This window comes from Choloepus didactylus, chromosome 4 (genome assembly GCF_015220235.1).
Source record: "Choloepus didactylus isolate mChoDid1 chromosome 4, mChoDid1.pri, whole genome shotgun sequence".
Taxonomy (NCBI): domain Eukaryota; kingdom Metazoa; phylum Chordata; class Mammalia; order Pilosa; family Megalonychidae; genus Choloepus; species Choloepus didactylus.
This window is the reverse complement of record NC_051310.1, coordinates 44,053,892-44,081,423: the sequence shown is the minus strand read 5'-3', so window position 1 is coordinate 44,081,423 and position 27,532 is coordinate 44,053,892. Positions and strand designations below refer to the sequence as shown.

The window sequence follows — 27,532 nt, the reverse complement described above, 5'->3', positions numbered from 1 at the left end:
CAGAAGCTTTTTAAGTCTCAAGACAGCCCTCCTAATAGCCCTGATTTATTGGATACCTACCGTCAGTTCAAGGAAAGAAATCAGGATTTACATCCTTGATTTGGTCATTTAAGTATAAAGTTTAGATTATCCCTAAAGCGTCATCTGCATTTGATCGAATTTAGAATTCTTGGCATATGTTTCTGTAGTTGCCTGTTCAGTGTGCCCTAATGTGGCTGCTGCTGCCAAGTCCTCTTATTATTGAAACTCTTAGATTTAGATCACTCTTATTAAGAATAATATTTTAAAAGCAAATATTATTATGCTATAGGTGCAGAGGCTTTTTATTTTCTCCCTATAGGAAATGATAATTTGATTACAGAGGACATTCTAAAAGCATGTCAATGAGCTTCTCACTAACCTTGAAAATTGAATTCATTGTTCCCTTTGCAGTGATATGAAGCTGACATTTCTTGCCCTCACCTCTAGAGGAGAATTATTTGAGATTACTATGATTTAAAGTAATCTCAACACTTATGATGTATAATTTCAATACTCTTTTTTTAGTCTTATTTATGACTTGCTTCAACTTCAGGAATTCATCAGTTCCTAATGTTTATTCTGCTCTCTTAAAGTCATAACACTGTGACTTCAGTCACTGCATAAATGCTGTTACATTCTGATCTCAAGAGGAGAATGAGCAATAGGTACTGAGTTCCAAGAAAATGGCTTTCCAGAGGTTAAATAAAAACTTCGTAGTCTAGCAGTAGAACACTTATGATGGTAATGCATGATAATAAAATGTTTTGTTGTAATGAAATCTTCTCTAAATGAATATCTTTAGAGAAATCACATTACCTGCCTAGAGGATGCAAAGGATACCCAGCCTTATGATTTAAATTGGCTTTACAATATTCCTGTTATCTTTGTGTTAGTTTGCTATAATAAGGTGTTTTAGAAGTTTAAATGGGCTTTATTTAATTGGCCAGACTTTTATACTTTTCTAAATGTAAGAAGAATTTGAAGGTAATTGCTACTTAATAGTAGAACAAAAAGAAATAGAAAAAACTCAAGTACAATTTAGCTTTGCTCTTCCCACATACAGTGCATTCACATTGCAATTAACTTTTTTCATTTTAGAGGCAGAGATTCTAGAAAAAGCATTTGGAGTAGTATCAACCAGACCTACCAATCACTATTTTTATGGGTCACCTATAATGAACATTGCTATTATCAAGAATGTGTCTTTGAAATTTTTTTCATCACACAATAGCAATCATTGTCAGATAACCTATCAGTACATCAACATGGCAATCTCACTTTTCTAAAACACAGCAAAGAATCAGGAAGCAAGCAAAAAAGGCCTCAGATTAGCCACAATAGATGTCACAAAGCCCATATATTAACTCTTCACTGCACACCCTGTGAGAGCCTTATCCAAATACAGTATAAGCCATAAAGTTAGAAAAACCTTGCTTCGAATCTTTGTTTCCCCCACTTAGTAGGCTGAGTGATTTTGACCAAATAGCTTAATCTTAGATTCTTCATCTATAAAAACGGGATAATAATTGTCACCTAATGGGATTGTTGTGAGAATTAAGTGAAATAATGGATGTAATGCGTAGTTGTTACCTTTAAAATAGGAACTTCTATTATTTTATCATCAATTAAACAACAATACTATTACTACTCCTATCTGTTCCCGCATCTAAAGCCATCTTTTTTTTTTTTTTTTTAAGCCATCTTTAAGAGTGGAAATTATGGCAGTATAACATTAAGGGGAACAATAGAAAAGAGAAAAAAAGGGAAAAAAGCAGAAGTGAGAACTATAGAAGCACAACAGTTTCTATAGGTTAAAACAATACATAGTACCCTTGTGACCTAACATTAGTGTATTATAGCAGAGTAGAATAAGTTTATAATGATGGCTGTGAATCATCAAAAAATTTTAATGTCACCATATTGTTGTAAAAAATATGCACGAATAATCCATTTTTAAAAAATCAAACAAAAATAGTAAAAATAAAAACAATTGGGGTGTATAAAAGGATAATTCTGTAGCTATATGGAAATTTCAGGATTCCCTAAAGATTCTGCATGGCTCAAGTTTTTTAAAATAATGAAATTTTTACTGGAAATTCTATATAAAATGTAGTCAATAGAAAAAAAAAAATGCTGTTCTCAACTGCCTGCCCCCTTTATGCCACTCATCCCTCCCCACACTCCCGTTATTAAGGGTTTGTGTCAGATTCTCAAGGAAGTATAATTTGAGAATATTTTTAAATTAGTATTTGATTTTTTTCTAGTCATGGTATTTCATTTATTTTGACATTTCAAAAAACTCCATTACAGGTAAGAAGATTTTTGTTTACTGCCGAGAATAATTTTTTCAAATAATTCATTTTTAACTTGATAAAATATACATAACATAAAAATAATTTTAACCATTTTAAGTGGACAATTCTTTGACATTAAGTAAATTGTCAATACTGTATAACTTTCAGCACTATCTATTTCAAGACTATTTCCATCATCCCAAACCAAAACTCATACTCATTTAGCAATAACTCCCCATTCCCCCCACCGCCACTTCTAGTAACCACTGTTCTGCTTTCTATCTCTATGACTTTGCTATTCTTAGTATTTCATATAAGAGAAATCATACAATGTTTGTATGTCTATAGGGTCTATCCATGTTGTAGCATGTATCAGCACTTCACCACTTCTCATGGGTAAATAATATTCTGTTGTATGGATATACCACATTTTATTTATCCATTTGTCTGTTGATGGACACTTGGATTGCTCCTATCTTTTGGCTATTGCAATGAACATTGGCGTACAAGTATCTGTCCAAGTCCCTGCTTTCAGTTCTTTCGGGTATATATCTAAGAGAGCAATTGCTGGGTTATATGGTAATTCTACACTTAACTTTCTGAGAAACTGCAAAACTATTTTTCTACAGCGGCTGCACCATTTGCATTCCTGCCAACAAGTATTAAGGTTCCTATTTCTCCTCATCTCACCAACTTATTAGCCATCCTAGTGGGTATGAAGTGGTATCTCACTGTAGTTTTAATTTGCCCTCCTCTAATGGCTAATGAGGTTTAGCATCTTTTCATATGCGTATTGGCCATTTATATATCTTCTTTGGAAAAATATCTATTCAAGTCCTTTGCCAATTTTTTATTTGGGTTGTCTTTTTGTTTTTGAGTTATAGTTTTTTCTATAGCCTATATATTAAATCCTTGTCAGATATATGGTTTCTAAGTATTTTCTCCCATTCTGTAGGTGGCCTTTTCACTTTCTTTGTAATATCCTTTGAGACACAAAAGTTTTTAATTTTGATAAAGTCCATTTTATCTATTTTTTTCTTTTTCTGCTTGTGCTTTTGGTGTATAATCTAAAAATCCATTGCCTACCAAAAGGTCCTGAAGACATTTCATATATTTTCTTGTAAGAGTTTTATAGTATTAACTCTTGAGAATAGTTTTTAAATGTTGAAACATATTCATCACGAACAATAGGCAGTTATCTGATAGATATGTATCATATAATAAGCAGTCTTCGTAAAATAAGGATGATTGTTGTAAATCTCCAGCAAAAATAGTATAGACATTGTTAATGAGAGGGGTGGGAAAATGCCACAATTTGTAGTGGCCATTTCTATGGCACTGCCAGAAAGAAAAATTTTTAAAGCTACAGAAAACTAGGAAGTGTGGTTATTTGAAAACAGAAGATGCTAAAAACAATATAAATGCTCTTGAAACACTTCAGGGTAACAAGGTTTAAAGGAGAGTCAACAGAAAAGTGTGATGTGTTTTTTTTTTTGTAGTACATAAAATCATAAAATCATTTTATATGATTTTATGTGATAAATAATCTGAATGGATAGTCACAAAGCAAGAAAACTGGGGTACTTAATTTACTTGTCATATTACTTAGCAATCATTTATAATAGCCTCTTTTTATCTCTAGACTGCCAACGACATTTGCAACTTTGGATATTGATGGTGTAAGAAAAATAATCTTTGCACTACCAGGTAAGAATAATTGAAATAATTTCTTTTGCTTTTTCTGGGAAAATGACCAAATCTTTTTGGACTTCCCAAATGACCAGTCTCTTATCAGAGCACTTGATTTGAAATCTGAAAGATGATAAATCCCAGCATTCCCACCTTTTAATTGAATGACATTGGACACTTAACCTCTCTGAGCCTGTTTCTTCATCTATGAAATGGAGATCATTTATATCTCCTTCATAGGGTTGTGGTGTATGTCAAATTAAATGTATCTTTCAAAGTGCTTTCTGAACCCTATGATGATAATCAAATATTAGCTATCACTAGATCTTTCAAGGACATCTGCCTTTTTCCTTACAGAAAATTGCTCAAAGTTAACAGTCCAGTCACCTCCCAGAACTTAAGAGTTCCAAGTGCCTTGAATAACCCATGCGAATATTAGAGCGCAAAATACAAAGCTGGCCTTGGTCCTTGCCAGATTTGGTGTGGGGAGGTGGGAGAGGGGAGAGGGGAGGGGCTAGTAGTACTGATGCTCTCAGCCAAATCCATTTGAGCATCAGTCTGATATCACCATCACCCCATCTTACTCCCCCTACCCTCACAACTGCCCCCGTTTCCATGTGAGGAGCAACTCAGATGTTCAGATTATAGAAAAAAGCAAAGTGGTTCAGTTTGCAAGGATTTTCAAATTCACAATTTTATTATGCTTTCCTGAAGGCCATGCATTTAAAGCCATTACTAATCTTGATAAATGTTTTGTGGATTTACTTAGCTACTTTTTTAACCTTTTTAAATTACCCCCTGGTCTGTAGCAGTTTCCCATTCCCTATTTTTGGCACAGATTCCTTCAGAAAATAATTTATTTATTCCTTTTAGTTTCATGTATCTGTTGACTTTGCAGTATTTATTTGCTTTTTATATTAAATCTCAAAATAGAGATATAAAGAAAGGGGAAAAGTCAGAAGAATTTAGTATTTTGAAAACATTTTTGAAACTCCTAACTATAAGCAGAAAAGAAATTGAATTTCTATCATGGAAAAAATGGCAAGAGATAGGATATGTAAGGCAAAGTAGTCTTCAAAATGTATCTTTAGTATAGAGTTCCCTGGAGTCTTTAATCCTTTCTTGGATATCCTGAAAACTTACATAAAGAAATGTGCTCCTCTTCCTAGCTTTGTTTGGCTTAGAAGAGGCTGTTTATTTTGTCTGCAGAAGATATGACTTGGTCCTACAGGCCATCAGTTGATAGTATAACAGAATTTTATGGTGGGAACCTTTTTTGCCACTACTGATGAAGTGTTGCGGATTTGCCAAAGAAATTACAATTAAATAACCTATTTTCAAATTGCTACTATAATTTAAAATAGTCACTGCTCACCCCAAATAAACCAAAAGAGGGCAGCAACAACTCACATGTTCAGGTTGTAGAAAAACCAAAGTGGTTCAGTTTACAAGGATTTTCAAATTCAAACTTTTTTCCTGATTTCCTAAGGGCCATGCATTGAAAGCCACTTCTAATCTTGGTAATTTTTTAGCCATTTGTATGTATATATATGTTCTGGTTTGCTGAAGCTGCTATTATGCAAAATACCGGAAATGGATTGACTATTATGAAGGGGATTTATTAGGTTACAAATTTACAGTTCTGTGGGCCACAGAAGTTTCCAAACTAAGGCATCAACAAGAGGATACTTTCACTGAAGAAAAGCTGATGGCGTCCAGATCACTCTGTCAGCTGGGAAGGCACGTGGCTGTCGTCTGCTGGTCCTTTGCTCCCGGGTTGTGTTTAAAATGGCTTTCTCCAAAATGTCTCTGGGCTTCTGTCTTCGTTCCTCTCTCAGGGCGTTTCTGTGTGTCCTTGCTTCTTTCTCCCAGAGCGTTTCTCTCTAAGCATCTAGGGGTCCTCTCTTAGCCTCTCTGGGGCAAACTCTTCATCTCTTAGCTTAGCATCTCCAAACATCCTTCTGTCTGCAACTCCAAATGTTTCCAAGCATCAGCATCTGTTTCGGCTCTTGAGCAATCTTAACTACTAAACTAATCAAGACCCACCATGAGTGGGCAGGGTCCACACTTCCATGGAAATAATTTAATCAAAAGTCTCACCCACAGTTGGGTGAGTCACATCTCCATGGAAATACTCAATCAAAATCTTCCACACAACAAGATTGGGTTAAAAGATCATGGCTCTTCATAAGGACCAAACTCCACTTTGTCTAGTTTATGGATGGATGTGTAGAAAAGTAGGGGAAGCAAACAAACAGACAAAGGTACCTAGTGTTCTTTTTTACTTCAATTGCTCTTTTTCACTCTAATTATTATTCTTGTTATTTTTGTGTGTGCGCTAATGAAGGTGTCAGGGATTGATTTAGGTGATGAATGTACAACTATGTAATGGTACTGTAAACAATCGAAAGTACAATTTGTTTTGTATGACTGCGTGGTATGTGAATATATCTCAATAAAATGATGATTAAAAAAAAATCAAACAAATTAAAAAAAAAAAAAAAAAAAAGATCATGGCTCTTGACTCTTGAAGACAATTGTATAGCAATGTAGCTTACAAGGGTTGACAGTGTGATTGTGAAAGCCTTGTGGATCACATTCCCTTCATCCAGTATATGAATGCATGAGTAGAAAAATGGGGACAAAAAACTAAATGAAAAATAGGGTTGGGGGGGGATGATTGGGGTGTTATTTTTTACCTTTATTTTTTATTCTTATTTTCACTTTTTTTGGTACAAGGAAAATGTTCAAAAAAATAGATTGCGGTGATGAATGCACAACTGTGATGGTACTAGTGAACAATTGATTGTACACTTGGATGATTGTATGGTATGTGAATATACCTCAGTAAAACTGAATTAAAAAAAGATCATGCCTCTTCTGGGGTCTGTATCAATTTCAAAACTGCACAATATACTTGCTATTTTTTTTTAACTTTTTTAAATTACCATGGCAATACATGCTCAGCACAAAAAAAAAAAGTTTATAAAATACAGATAAGCAAAAAGAAACAATATCCATTATCCCTTCCTACCCAGAAATAACCACTATTTGCAACCTTTTGGTTGCAGAGCAACTCATTATTTTATAGAATAACTTTATAAAGCATTAGTGTTTTACAGGAATTCTATAATCACTGTTGAATAGTGAATCAGTGACTTTTGTTTGTTTGCTTTTGGCTTTTCCAGAAAATTTTCCATCTACTTGTATTTTGAGGCAAAGGAAAAGCAATTGATTACCACTAAGAGTCTGCTGTTCTATTGGACAGTTCGTTTTTTTCATTGAAACAATTAGTATCACTTATCACTTTTTGCAAAACAAAGAAAAAAAAAAGGTACTTGTCTATTTTTGTGGGTAGAAAAGAATTGAAAGTATGGTTATGGCTAACAATAGGCTAAACTGACCATTGCCTTTTACTTTGATGTTGCAATTAGCATCACTAGCCAGGCCAAGTGACCTAAAAATGTAACAGCCCAATACCCACTTCCCATACAACTGTATAAAATTAGAGTTTTAAGATCTGGAAGGGACCTTGAGAATCATGCAGTTCAAACCTTTTATTTTGTGGAGGAATGAAGTTAGACTCAGAAAAGTTTGCAACGTGCCGCATTATCACCCAGCTTGGTTAGCTAACAATGCCAATCAAGAAACCAAATCTGTTATTCCCAGCCCAGGCTTTTGTTCACAGCCTACTCTTCCTCTCTTTGAAGTACGTGACACACCAGATTTCTTTTTGGAGGCGTACATTTGGATTCCTCAAATTCCTTATGTAACTTTAAAAGACCTTGGTATTCATCTCCGAGTTCTTCACCTCTTAAATAATTTGGTTTTATTTTAAAATTTTAAGGAAATTTCTTGGTACAAGGGATTGTGGATAAATTTCTTTGTGCTTATCTGTATTTTATGATTTTTGGTATTGAGTATGTGTTACTATATTAAACTTTTAAACATTTTAAAGTAGCAAGTAGATGCACAAAACTTTAAACTGCTTTAAAATTTATCAAGATTATTAATGGCTTTCAATGTATGGCTCTCAGGGGAGTAGAAATAAATTTTTATTTCCATTGTAATAGTGTTAAAGTGTTGGGGCATAAGAATTCTCTGCATTTCACTGGTGTACCCAAATGTTTACATGACCCTCTGTGCATTTGATTGACGGTAGCTATATTCTGGCCTTCTTCAGCATTCAAGGGCCTTCAAAAGAGGAAGACTAGTAGATAGTCACTTCTATCACTCTCTGATACCTGAAGCTATAGATAGACATAATTCTTTGTCAAGTGTTTAATGTGTGTGTGGTTAATAACTGTCTGGTTGACTTTCAGGGAATCCTGTGTCAGCCGTGGTCACCTGCAATCTCTTTGTTGTGCCTGCACTGAGAAAGATGCAAGGCATCTTGGATCCCCGGCCAACCATCATCAAAGCCAGGGTAATGTTTTCTAATGTCAAGAAACCAAAACCACAGACTGATAACAATTAAGGATATGATTTCCTAACTGCCCAAAACAAACATCTAGAATTTTATATTAGTTTTGAGGAAAAATGCAGTTATATTCTACCCTTCATGATAGAAAATGGAGGGGGAAAAGCCTCTTTTATTCCCCTGCTTCTTCTAAAATGAATCGTTTTCTCTAGTCAGAAGTCCATATGGGAATCCAGAGAGAAAGGCTTAAAAATTTGAGTGGAAACTTAAGGGCAAAATAAATGGTCAGTAGAATGTAGCTGGCACCACCCTACATACTAGACCTGTATAGAATTCTCTTTTCCCTTGTAAACTGACAAAGGCCAGCAATTAACCTGCTCACTTTTTCTGTGACCTCATTGATAAATTTTGAATAATGCAGAAAGAGACAATCAGGAGGTTAAAAAGAGACCCTGGTGATTAAAGAGGAAAGGATGGCCACAGCATTTGGAAATAAGGCTGAGGAGTTAAACCTTCCATAAAGGTCATTGGGAAATTATTGTCTCCTCCACCAGCATGAACTTCAATTTGATTTACAACTATTCAGCTAATTATGTTACACACTCTGCTTTACTAATGAACAACTTTCTGGGCAATATAAACTTTAATACCAAACCATTACTTTTCAAAAACTCTGAAATAAATTCCAATATGAAAAAATGCTGATTAATTGACAGGAAAGAGGAAATATTAATAAAATATTACTCTAAGAATCCACAGGATAAAAACATTTTTAAAAATCTAGGCTAAAGCTAATCTTACTGTTGACCTTCTAAATATTGAGACTGTGGACTAGTATGTGAAGAGATCTCCTTTCCTTAAAATTTTAATACAAGTTCAACTAGATATTTCTGAAAACAAAGTATTTTTTTTTCAATATTCACAGTGGTGGTCTTATTTGAAATTAAATGAGAAAAGAAAAATTAAGGTATCAATGAACAAAAAGTATTATGATCAAGTTGGAAGAACAGAGCTAGAAAGCTTAGATTTAGACATTCAAACAAGTAGTACTGAATTTACTGTTTTTGAATTTGCTAAATTTAGGAAATAAGAAAAATCTACATTGTTATAAGAGAGAGAAAGAAGTCTTGGCTTTTCTTTGACATTGCAAAGCTCTTAAAAGTCCTTTCATTTATTTCTCATTTTAACATCTACCATCTCTTCTTTAAAATGGTCATGGTGACAGACATCTGTTCTGACAACAATGCTCTGTAATCAAACTGATGCTCAGGACATTGTTCATGATACTGCCCATTTCCTGTCAGCTCAGGGAATTGAGAACTGGTCCAAAAATCAAACTCCTTTTTCCCACATAGCAGTGTTACTGGGGCTGCCAGAATGTGGGTTATAAATATTCTTGGCTGTTTGCCTCTTTTTTCTTTCTTTTTAACTTCCCAAATCATCCCCACACCTTCACTGACACCAACTGCAACTTCCGAGCATAACCCTAATCACTTTCTTGAAACATATGGTAAAGCTTATTGTCTCTATTTTATGACAATACAGGATGAAGGTCTGAATGATGGCTCCAGCAATTTACTTTGGCATATTTAATGATTTCTATTCATCCGATCTTGCCTCTTCTTTAATCCCTTTTCTAATTCCAATCATGTCAGTATCTCCCATTAAAATCCTTTAGTGCTTCCCATTACTGTAGGGTTAAATCCAGACACCTCAAGAGGGCATAGGAGCCCTGCATCCCAAAGCTTCATCTGCTTCCCATCCTGTACTATGACCATACCACCTATTTGCTGCTTCCATAATGGACATGAGATCCCTGCCTCTGCCTGTGATTTTTCCACTCACCACCACCATCTCCTTTCTCTGCCTGGAAAATTCCTTACTCATCCTATAAGACACAGGCATCACATACCCTATAAAGCCTTTCTCAAGTTCCCTTAGAGTTGATTGCTCCCTTCTTTATGCCCTCCAATACCATTCAGATAGCTCTGTAGTAACATTATTACACTGTATTTGCAATTAATTATTTGGCTTATTTCACTGAGAATTCCTTGAGGTGATTTCTCTGCAAAATGGGCAAGACAAAAAAGGAAGGACAGAATGTTCTCCTATTTTTTTTTCCCTAATTCTCTCCCTTAAAGACATTTACATGCAGGCCATACCATTTATTACTATACCAAATAATACAATTTTATCTCTTGAATGACTACCATGTTCCAGGCAGATATTCAGAGGAAACAGAAGAAACAATCAGAACCCCCAGTGACTGCCCAGTTTTGAACGAGTAGAAAAAGTCATCAGAAGTGAAATATCAACCATCTGCAACACATTTTCACCAAAAAAAGTGTGTTTATGTTTATCCATGGTGCATCATTCTTTTAAGTATTGAAGATCATAGTAATAAAGTACTTCCTTAAACTAAATGATGTAATATACCAGAACTGTAATGTCAGTATAAATAAATATATTGGTTAATAAAGTATTCTGCATTTCAGTAAAGTAGCATAAAAATCTAATAATTTCACCTCTTGCTGCAAAAGGAACACCTGTTTGTAAAGAAGCTATGAAGAAATTTCATTCACTTCGATTTGATGCATATGATTCTCTTTTTTTATTGTGGTAACAGATATACAACATAATATTTGTAATTAATTCTTGTTTCTTAACTTTACAAAATATCTTCCTTTAAAACAAAATTTTTTTTGTTTTTAAGTTAGCTTAAAAATAATAATTTAAAATTTTTAGAATTATAAAGCTTGAAGACATTATAACCCCCACTTTGAAGATGAACAATCAGGTATAGGAAAGCAAAATAACTTATTAATACAATACAACAGTTAGCAATAAAACTGGGAGTGGAAACTAGGTGACTGATATTGCTGGGGGGAAACATTGCTTCATCACTCTCAAACACAGCCATATGAATAACTCTTGTAATTTAGTGCTGGAGAACACACATAAACACACTCACACTCACACATTAAAAAAGACAGAGAGAGAGAGAAAGATTTTGTTCTCAGAGAAGCACAAAACAATTTAGCAATGATGAAAGTGACCCATCAGTAGATATAAAACAGGGTATAAATATCTAAATATAAAGTATAAGAGTTGGATATGATTTAATCAAGAAAAAACCACCACCCTACAATTGAGTTTTATTCTGGATTCCAGAGGAAAAGCATAAATTGTTAGAATGAATATTTAGGATGTTTAAAAACATGGTAGCTGGAATAGATTGGAAATAGACTCACTTGAGTCAAATTTGAGTTTTAATTGTATCATTATTTAACCCAAGCAGTATATTTTTTAAATAAAAGATTTTCTAAACCATATTAAGGTAGAATAACTTAAATGATTATTGTGCTGATGGAAAATGTTAATTCTCATCTACCAGAACAAGTCTTATTTTCACTAACAATGAACTAATCTTTGATAGACTATAATCCATAACTATTTACTGTGTAAACTTGTTCAAGGAACACTTCTTAGGTACCTGCCTCCAATAGATTATCATTTTAATTTTTCAGAATTTAATGACACATTAAAAAAATGGCTCCAAGGTTGATTGGTCATTCTGTGATATCACATGTATGAACTAAAGTTACTATGTTAAAAAAGGATTTTATCCTTTAGTCATAACATAGAAGAGAGTCATCCAGAGGAACTCTTTTAATACCAGTGGTGTGGCTGATCAAATGGTATTAGTAGAGACTACTTTTATTTAATGAGATTGTGTATCATATTGGGACATTAGGGGAATATTCAGGAGAAAAAGAAACTATCTGTTCCTTTTATGTTAAAGAAAGGTGTTTGAATGGATAGCTGAATAAGTGGCTAGCACATGTTAGGTCCTCAGTAAATATTTACTAGATGGTGTATATACGGGTGGGTGGGTGGGTGGATGGCTGGATAGATGGATAGATGGATTGACGGATGGACAGAAGGACTGACAGATGGACAGACAGATGGATATTATTTGGTTGTTTAGGTCTGTTTCCTTTATTTTCAATGTTAAGATACCTACTTTGATTTCTCAGTTCATAATGCAGAGGTATGTCCTTTCAACCCATAAAAATAGACTTCAAAAATAGACCTTAACTTTTTCATCAGCCCTTTTCTCATTATGAACACCAGCTTCTTAGCCTTCTTTTCTCTTCCCACAGAACAGCCTAACCCTTGGACCTCCCATATTAAGGACATAAGGTAGCAGTGGTGGAAACATAGGATATGCTAAGGATATTTAACATGGAATGCCAAGGATATTTCCCGTGTCCACTATATTCTTCACATAATCTCCACTATCCTATAGTTTTGAGATATGATCAGGTGAAAAAGTTTGTTTTCTTTTCCTCTATTCTATAGTTGTCATGTGATGTAAAACTGGATCCTCGCCCAGAATACCACCGGTGTATACTGACTTGGCATCACCAAGAACCACTGCCTTGGGCACAGAGTACAGGTTAGTCATTCACACCTGCAGGTATCCCATCAGTATGCATCCATCCTGTTAAAACTCAAGGTTATATATAACCTCCATCCTTAGGTATACCTAATTTTGTAATTATTGTACATATTCCTCTTGAAAGGTTAGATGCATTATACAGCATGGAAGGACAAGGGTAAAAACATTAAATAAACTTTTAGTTGTTTCATTGAGCCGTATTTTCTAGATAGACATTTGAAATTACAAGTCTAGAATTATAGAAGAGCATTTTAATCTGCTTGTTCAAACCATGAATTCTAAGCATAACTTTGGTTGTAGGAAAAGGAGGGGACTGTGGCTATGCCAGCACATACCCTGAAATGAGTGCTTAAAGCCTAATTATGAATAGAATGTCATTTTTTGTAGCCTCTGTTACAGCCTAGATATTGGTAAATTTTAAGAGCAGAGATACCAGTATCGATAATTCATAGTTCCAGGGTTACCTCCTTTGGACTTTGGACTTTAATTCCCAATCTCTAGTCATATATTGCCTACCTTTTCATGTGACCCCAGAAAAATTGTATCACCCTTTAAGCAAAGATTCTGTCAAGTGCAAACATAAGCTAACATACCGACTAAGTACATGGCTTTGCCATCAGAGTGACCTGCATTGAAGTCAGCCACCAACTAGTTAGTAGGACTCTAGGTAAGTTACCTAACGTCTTTTGAATCTTGTGAGAATCAAATAAAGGTAATTAATTAAAGAGCCTAACCATGTCTGGCATTTAGTAAATACTAAATAAATGATAGCTGCTATTATTATCATTATTATTTTAATATGTTTTAAAAACCTATCTTTTCTGACACACATATCATTTTAGCCTGAATTGAGAAAATTCTGTAGCATTTTGCATAATGCAATAGAATTCTGGTTTTCTACTTTCAAGCAAGAATTTCTAATGTTTACTTTAAGAGTTTTAGTGAGAAGGTAGTAGGATGCAATAGCATGGCCACTTGTAAAAGGTACTGGGAAGTCTGATCATCTCTCTCCCTCTTGACAGCCTACATTTATATTAGTCAGATTTCATGTTGAGAAAGACTACAAGGGATCCAAAAGTATGCTCTATGGCTCTCAGGCTGCTGTAATGAAAGTATTTCTTTATAGGTAATCAGATGAGCAGCCGTCTGATGAGCATGCGCAGTGCCAATGGATTGTTGATGCTACCTCCAAAGACAGAGCAGTATGTGGAGCTCCACAAGGGCGAGGTGGTGGATGTCATGGTCATTGGGCGGCTATGATGGTTACCAGCGGGAGAAAGCTTTGATGCATGTCCACATATCATTGACTATCCTGTAATATGCAATGGCACAGCTAGTTTTTCTGATTTGGATAAAAGTTGCTCTGTATAGTCAACATCTTGAACTGTATTTCAAATGAATTTAAATATCTTTTAAAGAAAAATCACCTAAAAATAAATCTTAACAGACAGCTATATTCTGATTATATCAAAAAGCAAATTTTTCCTTTCTTGCAAATTGCTTTGTGTGTTCAGTGCTAGGTCTGATAGCGATAGCTTTTAATAGACAGCAGTAGGTGCCTGCAGAACTTGTGTTTTTCTCATTTTAAAATACAACTACATAAGCTCTTAAATCAAGGCTGTCTGCTTATTTATACTAATGTAGGCAACACTTGGGTTTCCCTTCTTAGTATGCTTCATAACCGCTTTCCAGAGAGCTTTTGCTTGTTCTTTATCATGTATCTCGTGTGTATGTGCACAGTGCCAAAACAAGAGTGACTGGGTGGAGGCCCTGCCTTGCCTCAAGGAGAACCACCCCTGCAGAGCACCCGGGGAGGTTTCTCACCCCAGGAGCCTCATGACACAGTAGTCTTGGGCAGTAACTGGATACCTTTTATTTGAACAAACAAACTGGGGAAAAAAATGCTTCCTTAAGTGCTGACAGCCTTTTTAACCAATACATTTAAAATTGTACAGAACAAAAAATAAAATCAGAGACTGATCTTGTACAGATATTAGTGTTACCAGCATTCATGTGGAAATTAAGAGCAAAGAAAAAATAATGTTAAACAACTCTGTACCATAACATTTTCTGTAATGATACTGAAACTTAATGAATAAAAAAATCTTGGTCATTATTTAAAAATTTATTGTGTTGGCCTTATTATTAAAAAGGGAAGATTGTCATGCCATTCTGATAGAGTTCTGCCTTGATAAAAGAAAATAGTTAAGATGATCTAGCAAAGTTAAGTGGTATAAAGAATATTTTAAATGTTGTACAATATAACTCTGTATTTTACTCTCATGTTTAGAGAAAATAGCCTTGTGATCCAGAAAATACAGATTAGAAAGTAGGAGAGAACCTACATTTGATCTGGTCTTTTCTGGTCATAGCTGAAGAATACTTTGCAAATTTAGAGGTAAGATACTTGATTTAAAAACAAACAAAAAAACCTAAATTCTCATTTTAAATGCCGTAAAAGCAGGTTTCAAAATTCTACAATTCTTTGTAATGGAGAAAAAAATAATAATTATCCAGAAAAATTGCAAATGAGTACCTGGAAATTAGAAAGGAAGTGAGAAATGGGAAAAGCCAGTGCTGCCTTAGAAAATACAGCACATGAAATATATTCTATCCACAATGGTTCCTTTAATAAAAACTTGGAGTCCCTTTTCAAATGGTGGCAACAGGGGGACGTTAAATATGCCATAGAGTATACTTAGTAAAGCAAAGTACCAAAATTGGCCTACTAATAAATGAGTTGCCAAATTATGGTGATAATGAAGCCAAGTGGCAAATAACTAATATTTGATAATGATATTTGATATTTCCGGAGTTGAAAATAAAAAATTCTGTTTTAAATTTTCTTTTACATTTATACTTGAAGAAGATAAGGTTAGTTAATTGAGGTAGAATGAAAGAGCATGCAAAGTGTTCTTTTCCTACATCCATCCAAGAAATATTTATTGAGCATCTATTTTATGCTTGGGCACAAGATACGTCATCATGCTACTATTTTCAAAGAAGAATAGGGCACAGTAAGATATTACACTCCATTAAAAGAGATAAAAACGTGTGCAAGTAACCATAATATTTGATATATTTGATAATACACGATACTGTGTAGAATGTGATAAATCCATAATACAGAGATACAGGACTGGAGGAGTTCAAAAGATATCTTCCTACAGGGTAAGATTTCAAGGGGGAAGATGGCATTTTAATCAGTCTTGAAGGAAGGGTAGAATTTTGAAGATGATGGTGCAGGAATAAGAGCATTTCAGAAACAGAGAATTGGTTACAACCAATAACAATTATTTTTATTATAGAATGTAAGCTCCATGAAGGTAGGAATTTTTGTTTGCTTTGTTCACTGATGATATCCCCAAGTCCTTATAAGAGTACCTGGCACATGGTAGGCATCGGTAAATATTTGTTTAATAAAACACATTATGTAGTGTATACTATAGCCAAGATACTGTTCTAAGCACATTTTTTTAACCAATCATATCTTTATTGTGGAATACAACATACGTACATAGAAGTGATAACCTTCCAAGTGCAATCCAACAGGCAGTTAGAGAGCAAATCTCCAAGAATGTTATACATCACAGTTTCACAGTTACAGCCATTTCCCTGTTGTGAAATACAAATGCAAAAAGGTAATAACTTTCAAAACACGATTCCACAAGTATTTATATAGGAAATTTCCAAAAATGTTATGAGTTACAGTACCATAGTTTCAGCCATTTCCTTATTGTGAAATACAAGATATATACAAAAAAAGTGATGACTTTTAAATACAATTTAACAAGCAGCTACAGGGCAAATCCCAAAGAATGGCCACAGTTCTTCCACCCCTGCCCTTTCCTCCCAGCTATCCCAATACCCCAGCAACCCCAAGAAAAAGAAAATAATATAGAGATTCAGTATTCATAATCCTTTGTTAAATTCCATGTTGTCTGTTGCTACCCCTTCTTCTAGTTTAATCATTTTCCCAATCTTCACGTATGTCTAGGCAGTGACCACCCTAACTTGTTCATGTTGAAAAGGACTGTCGACATTATGGGTAAAGGGGACACATCTGGTTGATGTTCTTGAAGAGGCTATTGCCTCTGGGTTTTGGCACTTAGCTGGCATAGGAGCACTCTGGAGGAATTAAGTTTCTGATAATAAACTTAATGAGTGAAACTTTTATAGAGTCTCAGATAGGGATCCATGTATGTTTAATTTCACGTAACCCTATGATGATTATTATTCCTGTATTAAAGATAAGGAAGCTGAGGCACAGAGAGACTAAGAAACTTGTCCTTAGTGAAGATAGAGAAGGAGCCAGGATTCAAACGTATCAATGCAACTCCAAAGTCCATACTCTTAAACACTGTGCTATAGAAACAGAAAACTGATATATTTGTAAGGCTGAAAGTACATGTTTGAGGCCCAAACTGTGAAGTTGTTGAATGCCAGGCTAAGGAATTTGGATTTATTCTAGAGACAATAAAACTGTTAGAGATACTTGATTAGGAATGTGTCATAAACAGAGCTTAGGGAAAATGCCCTGGCAGCACTGAGTAGGATAGTTTGAATTAGGGAGAAACTGGAAGATACCAGTCAAGAAGTGGTCATGGTTGTGCAGGTGAGGGGTGATGACAGTCGTAATCATGGTGGTAGAGGTGATGGTGATGGAAACAGCAAGACAGATAAATGGAAAGAATTTTATGACTGATTTCACGCTTTGGAAGGGAACTTAGGGGTGTTAAAGATGATTCAAAGTCTGCAGTCTTGGCTGACTGAGGAAATGTTAAACAACACACACAAAAAAAAAAGAAAGAAATGGATTTTGTGGAGGAACTAATGAGCTTGGACTTGTGTTTAAGATGTCAGAGGAGTACTAAGATAGACATATCCTGTTGGCATTTAAAGTACAGGTTAGGAATTCACAGAAGAGCTGTTGACTGGATACAACCTTGGGGATAATTCATATAAAGGTGGTATTTGAAATGTAAGGGTAGATGGAAAAGATTGTCTAGGAAGGGCTTGCCAAGAGAGGAGGATAATACTTTATTTGGAGGTATTGATGTTCTTGAAGAGGCTATTGGCTCTGGGTTTTGGGACTTAGCTGGCATAGGAGCTCTCTGGAGGATTTAAGTTTCTGAGAATAAACTTAATGAGTGAAACTTTTATAGAGTCTCATTAATGCAACGAGGGGAAGAACAGTTTGTGGAAGGGAAGAAACAGGGTAGTGCAGCATCCCAAAAGCCAAGGAGGAAAGAATTTCAAGAAGAAAGGATAATCAGCTGTCAAATGCAAAAGAAATAACAAGAAGGCTGAAGGCTGAAAAAGATCTGCTGATTAGGCAACTACTTGTGATTTGCAAGGGCAGAATTTCAATAGGGAATTGAGAGCAAAAGCAGTATTGCAAAATAAAAACTGCGACTATGAGTTCTTTGGAACTTCTGCATGAGAAAAGAAAGACACAGGATGGTAGCTTGAAAGTACAACAGGATGAAGGGATGGTTTTTGTTTATGTGTTTTGAGACAGGAGAAACAACAGTGGTAGGACATTAAAGATGCAGAAATAAGGTCCCAGATGGAGAAAGAAGAAGAAGGAAGGGCTGGATTTAAGGACCCTGGTGACCCAATGATCCTGGGAAGAAAAGGTCATTTTTCCTTCTGAATTGGAAAAGAGACTAGATGTGAACACATTTGAGATGGGCAAGGGAAATTTTAAAGGTTAGGATTCAGTGAAATGGTTCTACATTGGCACGGTGGAAGTCAATGTCATTTGATCTATTTGCATTTATTTTACCAGAATTATTTAAGATTAAGCATATTTGAGTTTTTGCAATGCTTCTTTGCCTTAGTTGTTGGTACTTAAATAAAAGACCTAGTAGAAGATATTTTCACATTCTTCATTATAGTGGTGTGAAAGTTAAGCAGTTCCTTTTTAACTTTCTTCTGTGGTTCTGTGTTTTGGTTGTTTCAAACCATATCACACAATGAAAATAAGAGAACATAAACAGATTAAATTTACAGATAAATCTATTAAGTGATGCTGCGTGTTTCAGCAAATAGACTCCTTGGAGCTTTTTTAAATTGCTTGCTAACCAGCAAAACTTTATGTATTAACATTATAAACCCTTGATCGTCATGAAACCTTAACAAGGTAAGCCATTATCATTCCCAATTTTAGAAAGTAGGGATTTATGTAAGTTCAGAATTCAAAGCAAATGAACTATGTATCATCTTATGCCAATGATGATGGATGTAGGTTGATGCGTTACATTCTAACATGCTTATAAAAAGTATTACCCAGACACTCTGTAACAGGGAATTACATTGTTACAGAGTTCATCAGTCAATCAGATTAAAGAATTGCCTGATTCTGACCTTTTTCTTTGTTCAGTTGCCAATATTTCTTATTTCTTTTGTAGTCTAGAGAGTACAAGGGTAGAGACCTATTCAGACTCAGTGGTCATGTCAGGGTCCAACCATAAAATAAAATTTAAAAAACCATATATCACACTAAGTATTTCAACAGAGAAAGTTTAATATAGGAATAAACTAAATAAGCTTGGAGACCTAGAGAAGTGCAAAGGAAACAATAAGACATCAGAGATAATAACTACAGGAAGCAACCACCACAAGTAGGACTGAAAGTCATGGTGGAAAAAAGAGATTAGGGTAATTGGAATCTAGCTCATTGGGCAAAACCCTTTGGAGATGGGACTTGACATTCTAAGGAGGAGGTGCGATGCAGCTGCTTATTCTGGGTGCCCCCACCCCCAAGCCAAATGGAAGCTGGAACCAGTTACCCCTGACAGAATGACAATGATAGAAACAACAAGCAAAAAGGAAGGAACAAAAGGCCCTTCTTTTGTCCTGTTTCCCAGGCTTCTCTAGTCTAATGCAACCTTTTGTTGAACCTAACAGGTAGACCCCTGGCCAAAGAGGATTCCGATCCTGGCATCACAATGCAGAGTATATAATGGTGTGCTTGGAACTGAGAGACAATCACTTGTCAACTGGCCTGGTGATCAAGGAAGCATCTCTAAATGGAACAGGTGACATTTGAACTGAGTTCTGAAAAATGAAAATAAGTCCCATCCAAAAAGAGTTGGGAAAAGAGCATTTCAGACAGAGGGAAAACATTGAAAAGTACAACATCAGATAGGAGACAGAAGTATGATGAGGGAGGGGAGGAAGTGGTCTCATATATAATCGAAGAGAGCTGGAGCTAGGATGGAGCCAACTCATGTTCACAAAGATAGGCTCTCTGGTGCAATACTAAATATGTACATTATGATATGTGTCACATACTCTAAGAGCATTGGGAAGCCACTGCAAGTTTAAGAAAAATATCTGTTATTTACTAAGTACCTACTGAATACAAGGTACCATGCTAGACAAGGGCCCCTGCAAAGAAGGAAGTCATTCTCTCTGCCTTGTACACCTGTTCCTCTGCCTATAATTTGTCTCCTGGTTAACAGCATCACATTCATCCCAGTTTCCCAAACCAGAAACCTCTGAGCCCTCCTATTCCCTACTCCCCACATCCAGTTAGTCACTAAATTCTGTTAACTCTACTGATTAATGATAGTTCCAACATTAACCCCCTCCTTTCCACTCCTACTGCATCGGTCTCTGTGCCTCCAGAACTGCCCTCCCCACATCCATCTTTCATGTTATTATCAGAGTGATCAATCCAGAACATAAATCTCCCCACACTAAAAGTTTTAACTAGAAAACTACTGCAGCAGATGAGGTCCAAGTCCCTTGTCATGACATTCAAAGCCCTCTATGATCTAGTCCTTCACTCCTCCAACTTCATTTCTTCTCTTCCCCAACTTTATGCAATATTGAACCATTTGAGGTTACCCCCTCAAACCATGTCATTTCATGCCTTTTCATGTCATTTCATGTCATTGCTCATGCTGGCTAATCTTTCAAGGCCTACCTTAGACAAGAACTCCTCTGGGTAGCCTTCCCTAAATTCCCAATCTGGACTAAGTTCCCCTCATCTATGCTCCCAGGGCCTCCTGTCCTCTCTTGATCCTATTGCCTCTGGCTGAAATAATCTGCTTAGATGGCAGTAAGCTCCTTGAAGGCAGAGACTGCTCATTTTTGGAACCCCAGCATGCATGATGCCCCACAATAATAGGTACTCATTACTGAATGATCAACAGAATTGACCTTGCATAGCAGTAGCCAGAAAGCCAGAGCCAGAACCTGGCAGGAAACCAGCATATCCCAAGCTTAGAACATGCAGCTGAGGACCCCATGCAGACATGAACAAGCAGGGCCCACTACATGAGTCACCAAAACAGAGGACTGATTGATCATGGACCTCACTTTGACAAAGAGCCTCGAATTCAGACTTATGACATCATCTCCAAATATACATATGGTTTTCTATTCAGGGTATGTTAAAAAGCACTAATATTTTAAAGGTAAATATTTTAAATGTATCATGATTTTGATAATCCTCTTACGGTATTTCTTTACTTTTTAATACACCAGCAGCCTCAAAAATTGAAAGTGGGATGATACCAAAGAGTCTCAGCAAGGTACCTCAGAATTAAATTAATAACACCAACACTGAAGAGATAAGAGCAGAAATATGCAAAAATGTTTCCGGGCCTGAGGCAGGAAGAACAGGAGCTTGGTAAGTGGTGATCATGCAATAAATATGTTGAACAAAGAAATGGATGAGTAGAAACCTAGTCAACAGAACTCATATGACTAGAGGAAGCTTGTCCTTCCAAAAAAGGGCACTTGGCATAAAATATGGGAAAGGGAGCACCTGAGGGAAAAAATCACAGGGGAAACCCTCTGGGCCTGCATGTAGAGAGGCTGTCCAGTAGTATGCAGAAAATCTCTTAACCACATAGAAAGGCAAAGAAAAAAATATCCTAAATGTGTATCCTCAAGAGAGAGGATACCTTCAGAGAGAGGCTACCATGTATTTATATTCATTCCCTCCTTCAACAATCAAGTATATAGTATAACACGTGTCCAGAATATACTAGATGCTGGTGGTGTGAAGATAAAAAAGAGGTGGTCTCTGTCCTCTAAGATTTTTTCAGCTTTTCTTCCTGGAGGCTTAAAGTGACTTGAATATGTTTAAGTTTCTGTGAATTAGGGTTTAGGGACATCGAATGACGTATTTTCAGCTTTCTCAGTAGCATATTATACCATGGCTAAATTGACTTTTCTCTCCAAGAAAATCTCCATAAACTTCACACCATAATCAGAACTACCTCTCCTGAGCTGTCTGGGCTCCACAGCAATGCTGGCAGCACTAATCTTGCTGGTTGTCCTTCAGCACCGCTCCTTCCAGGTGCTCTTCTCTGACTTCAGAGCCTATGTCAGCACATTGTGATGTAGGAACAATAGAACAATGCCCTATCCTGTGCTTCTCTTACCATGTGGTTAGCTGCCTGCCTGGTAGACAGAAACACCTTCTGCTGAGGAAATGTGAAAAGAGTGGAAACGTGCTATTTGGAGACCATTCTCCTAGAGAAGTCCAGGATATCTCTGGGGATCTATTTCAGCCTCATCTCTAATGTAAGTGAGTATCTAGTTACTGCAACTTTGATGTGAGCCTGAGGGAGAAGGAAATAGATAGTTCTTCAATCAATTCTAAAAATTTAAAAGCGGAGTGTGTCTATTCTCTCTCCATCTTCCTTCTAATTTCATTTCTTGTACCTCAACCAGAATAAGCTGGAAAATTCAGAGAATTAAAACCTGGTTACTGAATTTCTTTAGCTTGAAAATAATTTCATGGAGGATTTGAGTTTGAAATGAAAACAAGTTTTCTGGATTATTTTTAAATTTTGATTTCTCTGTTTCCCTAAATTTCTTCAATAAGTAACTGAGAATTCAATTTGTGAAAGGTCATTATTATTAATGATTCAATGGGAGAGGATATCCAGAATACAAGACTTTCTGTTCAAAGCTGAAAGATTGGCTGGATACCAATGTCAAGAGAGTGCCATAACAGTCAGATCTCATCAAATGTGCAACTAGAATTGGTAGATGGGCCCATCATAAAAATAGGTTTATTAGTTGTTAAGACTTAGGGAAAAGTCACTTAGGTAAGTGCTATGCTTCAGTTTGCTATAAAGAATTAACCTCAGGAAAATGGCAGGATGGATGAAGCGGGACAGGCTTCCCCTTGGTGAAAATAACTAGAGAGGGGCCAGAGGATACCCAAGACCACAGTTTCAGGGTGTTACCGGCCATAGAGGGTCACCCACAGTGTGTAGAGGGGTCACCAACAAAACACGAGAGACGGCAACTTGAGGGATGGAGTGAGTTTGTTCTGGTTGGGACTGCCCCTCCCACACATACACCAGTAGCGGTGAGACCAACACCAAGCAATGGAATGAACAGTGGATCTCCACTCCAGTGCACCTACCTTGGCAGTTAGCTGGGGAGGTGATCCTCCATGGCCAGAGGGCCGGGAGCTCCCGCGGGGGAACCCAGTGGACAGCATTTGCTCTCCCCCTACAGGGATCTGAGGGGGGTGCACCAAGGAGAGGTGGGGAAAGGAGAGGGTGCCATACTGACAATCAGGAGCTCTCCCACACCCCAGAGACTTATGGGTGCATGGCAGGCAGGGAGCAGAGCACATTCCATCTGCATGGTACCCTTAAGCAGACTCCCTGCCTACCTGCTCAGGGCCCACATCACAGCCCCAGGGCGGACAGTCCCCAGAGCACACAGAGAACCAGTGCACTGATTGGTTCCCCAGTTTGGACTCCTCCCACCGCACCAGAGAAGCTTGAGGAAGACGGTCTTGAGTGTGCCACCTGCTGGTAGGATTTGGAAACTACACTCCAGCAAGCTGTGCCTCAGGAGCATCACCTGCTTGTAGGATTTGGAAACTGCACTCCAGCAAGCTGTAGTTCTCCCAAATTATATATAAAAGTTCAAATAATCATGCATTTTACAAAATTTATCTCATCAAGACAAGCAAATGCCCCAAAGCCAACAGAAAATCACAAAGCACTTGAAGAATCTAGACTATATGGACAAGCCAAATGAACAAATTAAAAAGCCAGAAGAGACACAAAACTTAGAGCAATTAATTAAAGAAGCACAACCAAATCTCCAAAACAATTTCAATAAGATGGCTAAAGACATATAAGAGAGCAAGAAGACTCTCGAAGAGCATAAAGAAGAATTTGAAAGAGTAAATTAAAAAACAACAGACGTACTGGAAATAAAAGACATTGTGAATCAAATTTAAAATATGCTAGGGGCACACAACAGCAGATTGAAGAGGCAGAAGAAAGAATAGGTGAACTAGAAGACAGGGGAATCAAATGTGAGCACACAAAAGAACAAATGGTGAAAAAAATCCAAAAATGTGAAATGGATCTCAGAGAAATGATGACAATATGAAGCGAACAAACATAAGAATCAGTGCCCCAGAAGGAGAAGAGAGGGATAAATGGCTAGGAGAGTGTTTCAAGACAGTTGGGGAAAACCTCCCAACTATTCTAAATGACATAAATATGCAAATCAAAGATGCCCAGTGAACTCTAATCTACTCTGATTAGATTGTAAAATACAGAAGAGACCGAGAAAGTTCTGAAAGCAGCAAGAGAGAAGCGATTTACCATATACAAGGGAAATAACATAAGACTAAGTACTGACTACTCAGAAATCAACATGGAAGCCAGAAGGCAGTGTTATGGCTATTTAAGATTCTGAAAGAGAAAAGTTGCCAGCCAACAATTCTTTATCCAGCAAAGCTTTCCTTCAAAACTGAGGGAGAGTTTAAAATTTTCACAGATAAACAAATGCTGAGAGAATTTGTTAACAAGAGACCTGCCCTGCAACAAAAACCAAAGGTCTACCAGTGGAGAAAAAAAGAAAGAAGAGAGAAGTCTGGAGAAAGGCACAGAACTGAAGAGTATTACTACAGGTAACTTAAAGGGAAAAAAAAAGAGAGCGGGAAAAAAAGATCTATTAACTGAAAAACCAAAGGATAAAATGGCTGGTTCAAGAACTCCCTTCACAGTAATAACTTTGAATGTGAATGGATTAAACTCTCCAATTGAAAGATAAAGACTAGTAGAATGGATTAAAGAGCATGACCCATTGATATGTTGTTTACAAGAGACTTATCTTAGACCCTGTGACACAAAAAGACTGAAAGTGAAAGGACAGAAAAAAATATTCTATGCAAATTGCGATCGGAAGAAAGCTGGGGTAGCTATACTAATATTGGACAAAATAGACTTTAAATGCAAAATGTCATAAGAGACAAAGAAGGACACTATATATTAATAAAAGGGACAATTCACCAAGAAGAAATAGCAACCATAAATGTTTATGTAGAAGAAAAGAAATTACAAAGATTAAAGCAGAAATAAATGAGCTGGAGAACAACAACACAAAAGAAATAAAACCAAAAGTTGGTTCTTTGAGAAGATCAACAAGATTGACAGACCCTTAGCCAAACTGACAATGTCAAAAAGAGAGAAGACTAAAAGAAACAGAATTAGAAATGAGAGTGAAGTAATTACTATGGATCCCAAAGAAATAAAAAAAATCATAAGAGGACACTATGAACAACTGTATGCCAACAAGGTAGACAATTTAGAGGAAATGGGCAACTTCCTGGAAACACATGAAAAACCTAGATGGCCACAAGAAGAAATAGAATACTTTAACCAATCGCAAGCAAAGAGATCCAACCAGTCATCAAAAATCTGCCTACATGATAGTGTGATTGTGAAAGCCTTGTGGATCTCACTCTCTTTATCCATTGTATGTATGGATGAGTAGAAGAATGGGGACAAAAAACTAAATGAAAAATAGGGTGGGGGGATAATTTGGATGTTCTTTTATACTTTAATTTTTTATTCTTATTTTTACTTTTTCCAGTACAAGGAAAATGTTCAAAAAATAGATTGGGGTGATGAATGCACAACTATATGATGGTACTGTGAACAATTGATTGTACACTTTGGATGATTGTATGGTGTGTGAATATATCTCAATAAAATTGAATTTTAAAAAATCTACCTACAAGTAAAAACCTAAGGACAGATGGCTTTACAGGGAAATTTTACCAAACTTTCCAAGAAAGAATTGTCACCATTCCTGCTCAAACTCCTTCAAAAAAATTGAAGAAAAAGAAATACTACATAACACATTTTATGAAGCTAACATCACTCTAATACCAAAACCAGATAAAGATACTACAAAAAAACAGGCCAATCTCCCTAATCTCCCTAATGAATATAGTTGCAAAAATCCTCAACACAATACTTGCAAATTGAATCCAAAGGCACATTAAAAGAATTATACAGCACAACCAAGTGGGGTTCATTCCTGGCATGCAAGGATGGTTCAACATAAGAAAATCAATCAATGTAAAACAACACATTCACAAATCAGAAGGGAAATATCAAATGATCATCTTGATAGATGCTGAAAAAGCATTTGACAAAATTCAGCATCCCTTTTTGATAGAAACACTTCAACAGGTAGGAATTGAAGGAATCTTCCTCAATAAAATAAAGAGCATATGTGAAAAACCCACAGCCAGCATAGTACTCAATGGTGAAAGGCTGAAACTTTCCCTCTAAGATTGGGAACAAGACAAGGATGCCTACTGTCACCTCTATTATTCAACATTGTGTTAGAAGTTCTAGCCAGAGTAATTTGTCAAGACAAAGAAATAAAAGTATCCAAACTGGAAAGGAAGAAGTAAAACTGTCATTATTTGCAGATTATATGATCTTGTCTTTGGAAAATCCTGAGAATTCAATGACAAGCTACTTGAGCTAATAAAAAAATTCAGCAGATAAGTGGGATATAAGATTAATGCACATAAGTCAGTAATGTTCCTATGGACTAGTAATGGCCTAACTTAAGAGTCAATCAAAAAAAAATTCTGTTCACAATAGCAACTAACAAAATCAAGTACCTAGGAATAAACTTAACCAAGAACATAAAAGACCTCTACACAGAAAATTGCATAAGTTTACTAAAAGAAATTAAAAAGGACCTAAATAGGTGGAAAAATATTCCATGCTCATGGATAGGAAGACTAAACATCATTAAGATGTCAATTCTACCCAAACTGATCTACAGATTCAACACAATTCCAATCAAAATTCCAAAAATTTACTTTGCAGACTTGGAAAAGTTAGTTATCAAATTTATTTGGAAGGGAAAGGGGCCTTGAATTGCCAAAAACATCCTGAAAAAGAAGAACAAAGTGGGAGGGCTTAAACTTCCAGACTTTGAAGCCTACTATAAAGCCACAGTGGTCAAAGCAGCATGGTATTGGCACAAAGATATACATATTGATCAATGAATGGAATTGGGAGTTCAGAAATAGACCCCCAGACATATAGTCGACTAATTTTTGATAAGGCCCCCAAATCCACAGAACTGAGACAAAAGTCTCTTCAACAAATGGGGTTAGGATAACTGGATAGCCATAACCAAAATAATGAAAGAAGACCCCTACTTCACACCCTATACAAAAATTAACTCAAAGTGGATCAAAGACCTCAATGTAAGAGACAGCACAAAAAAACTTTTAGAAGATAATATGGGGAAATATCTTCAAGACCTAGTAATAGGAGGTAGCTTCTTAGACCTTAAATCCAAGGTGCAAGCAATGAAAGAAAAAATAGA

The 27,532-nt window shown here is 36.1% G+C and overlaps 2 protein-coding genes across 8 annotated transcripts in view; both read left to right on the top strand.

Annotated features, from left to right (window-relative positions):
* The window catches only part of GPHN (gephyrin), a 784,704-nt gene extending 769,694 nt beyond the window's left edge, over positions 1-15,010 (top strand). For 5 of the 7 annotated variants that reach the window (XM_037832496.1, XM_037832500.1, XM_037832498.1 and 2 more), the window contains 4 exons: positions 3,958-4,022; positions 8,327-8,430; positions 12,787-12,883; positions 14,013-14,146. In XM_037832496.1, coding sequence (XP_037688424.1) covers positions 3,958-4,022; positions 8,327-8,430; positions 12,787-12,883; positions 14,013-14,146 — 400 coding nt within the window. Of the gene's footprint in view, positions 1-3,957; positions 4,023-8,326; positions 8,431-12,786; positions 12,884-14,012 lie in introns of all 7 variants that reach the window. The other 2 variants (XM_037832495.1, XM_037832502.1) reach the window with 1 other exon arrangement.
* Positions 15,011-22,403: 7,393 nt separating this feature from the next.
* Positions 22,404-27,532, top strand: part of FAM71D (family with sequence similarity 71 member D) — a 41,373-nt gene continuing 36,244 nt past the window's right edge. The window contains exon 1 of the mRNA XM_037835292.1: positions 22,404-22,432. The gene's annotated coding sequence lies outside the window, so the exon portion shown is untranslated. The remainder of the gene's footprint in view (positions 22,433-27,532) is intronic.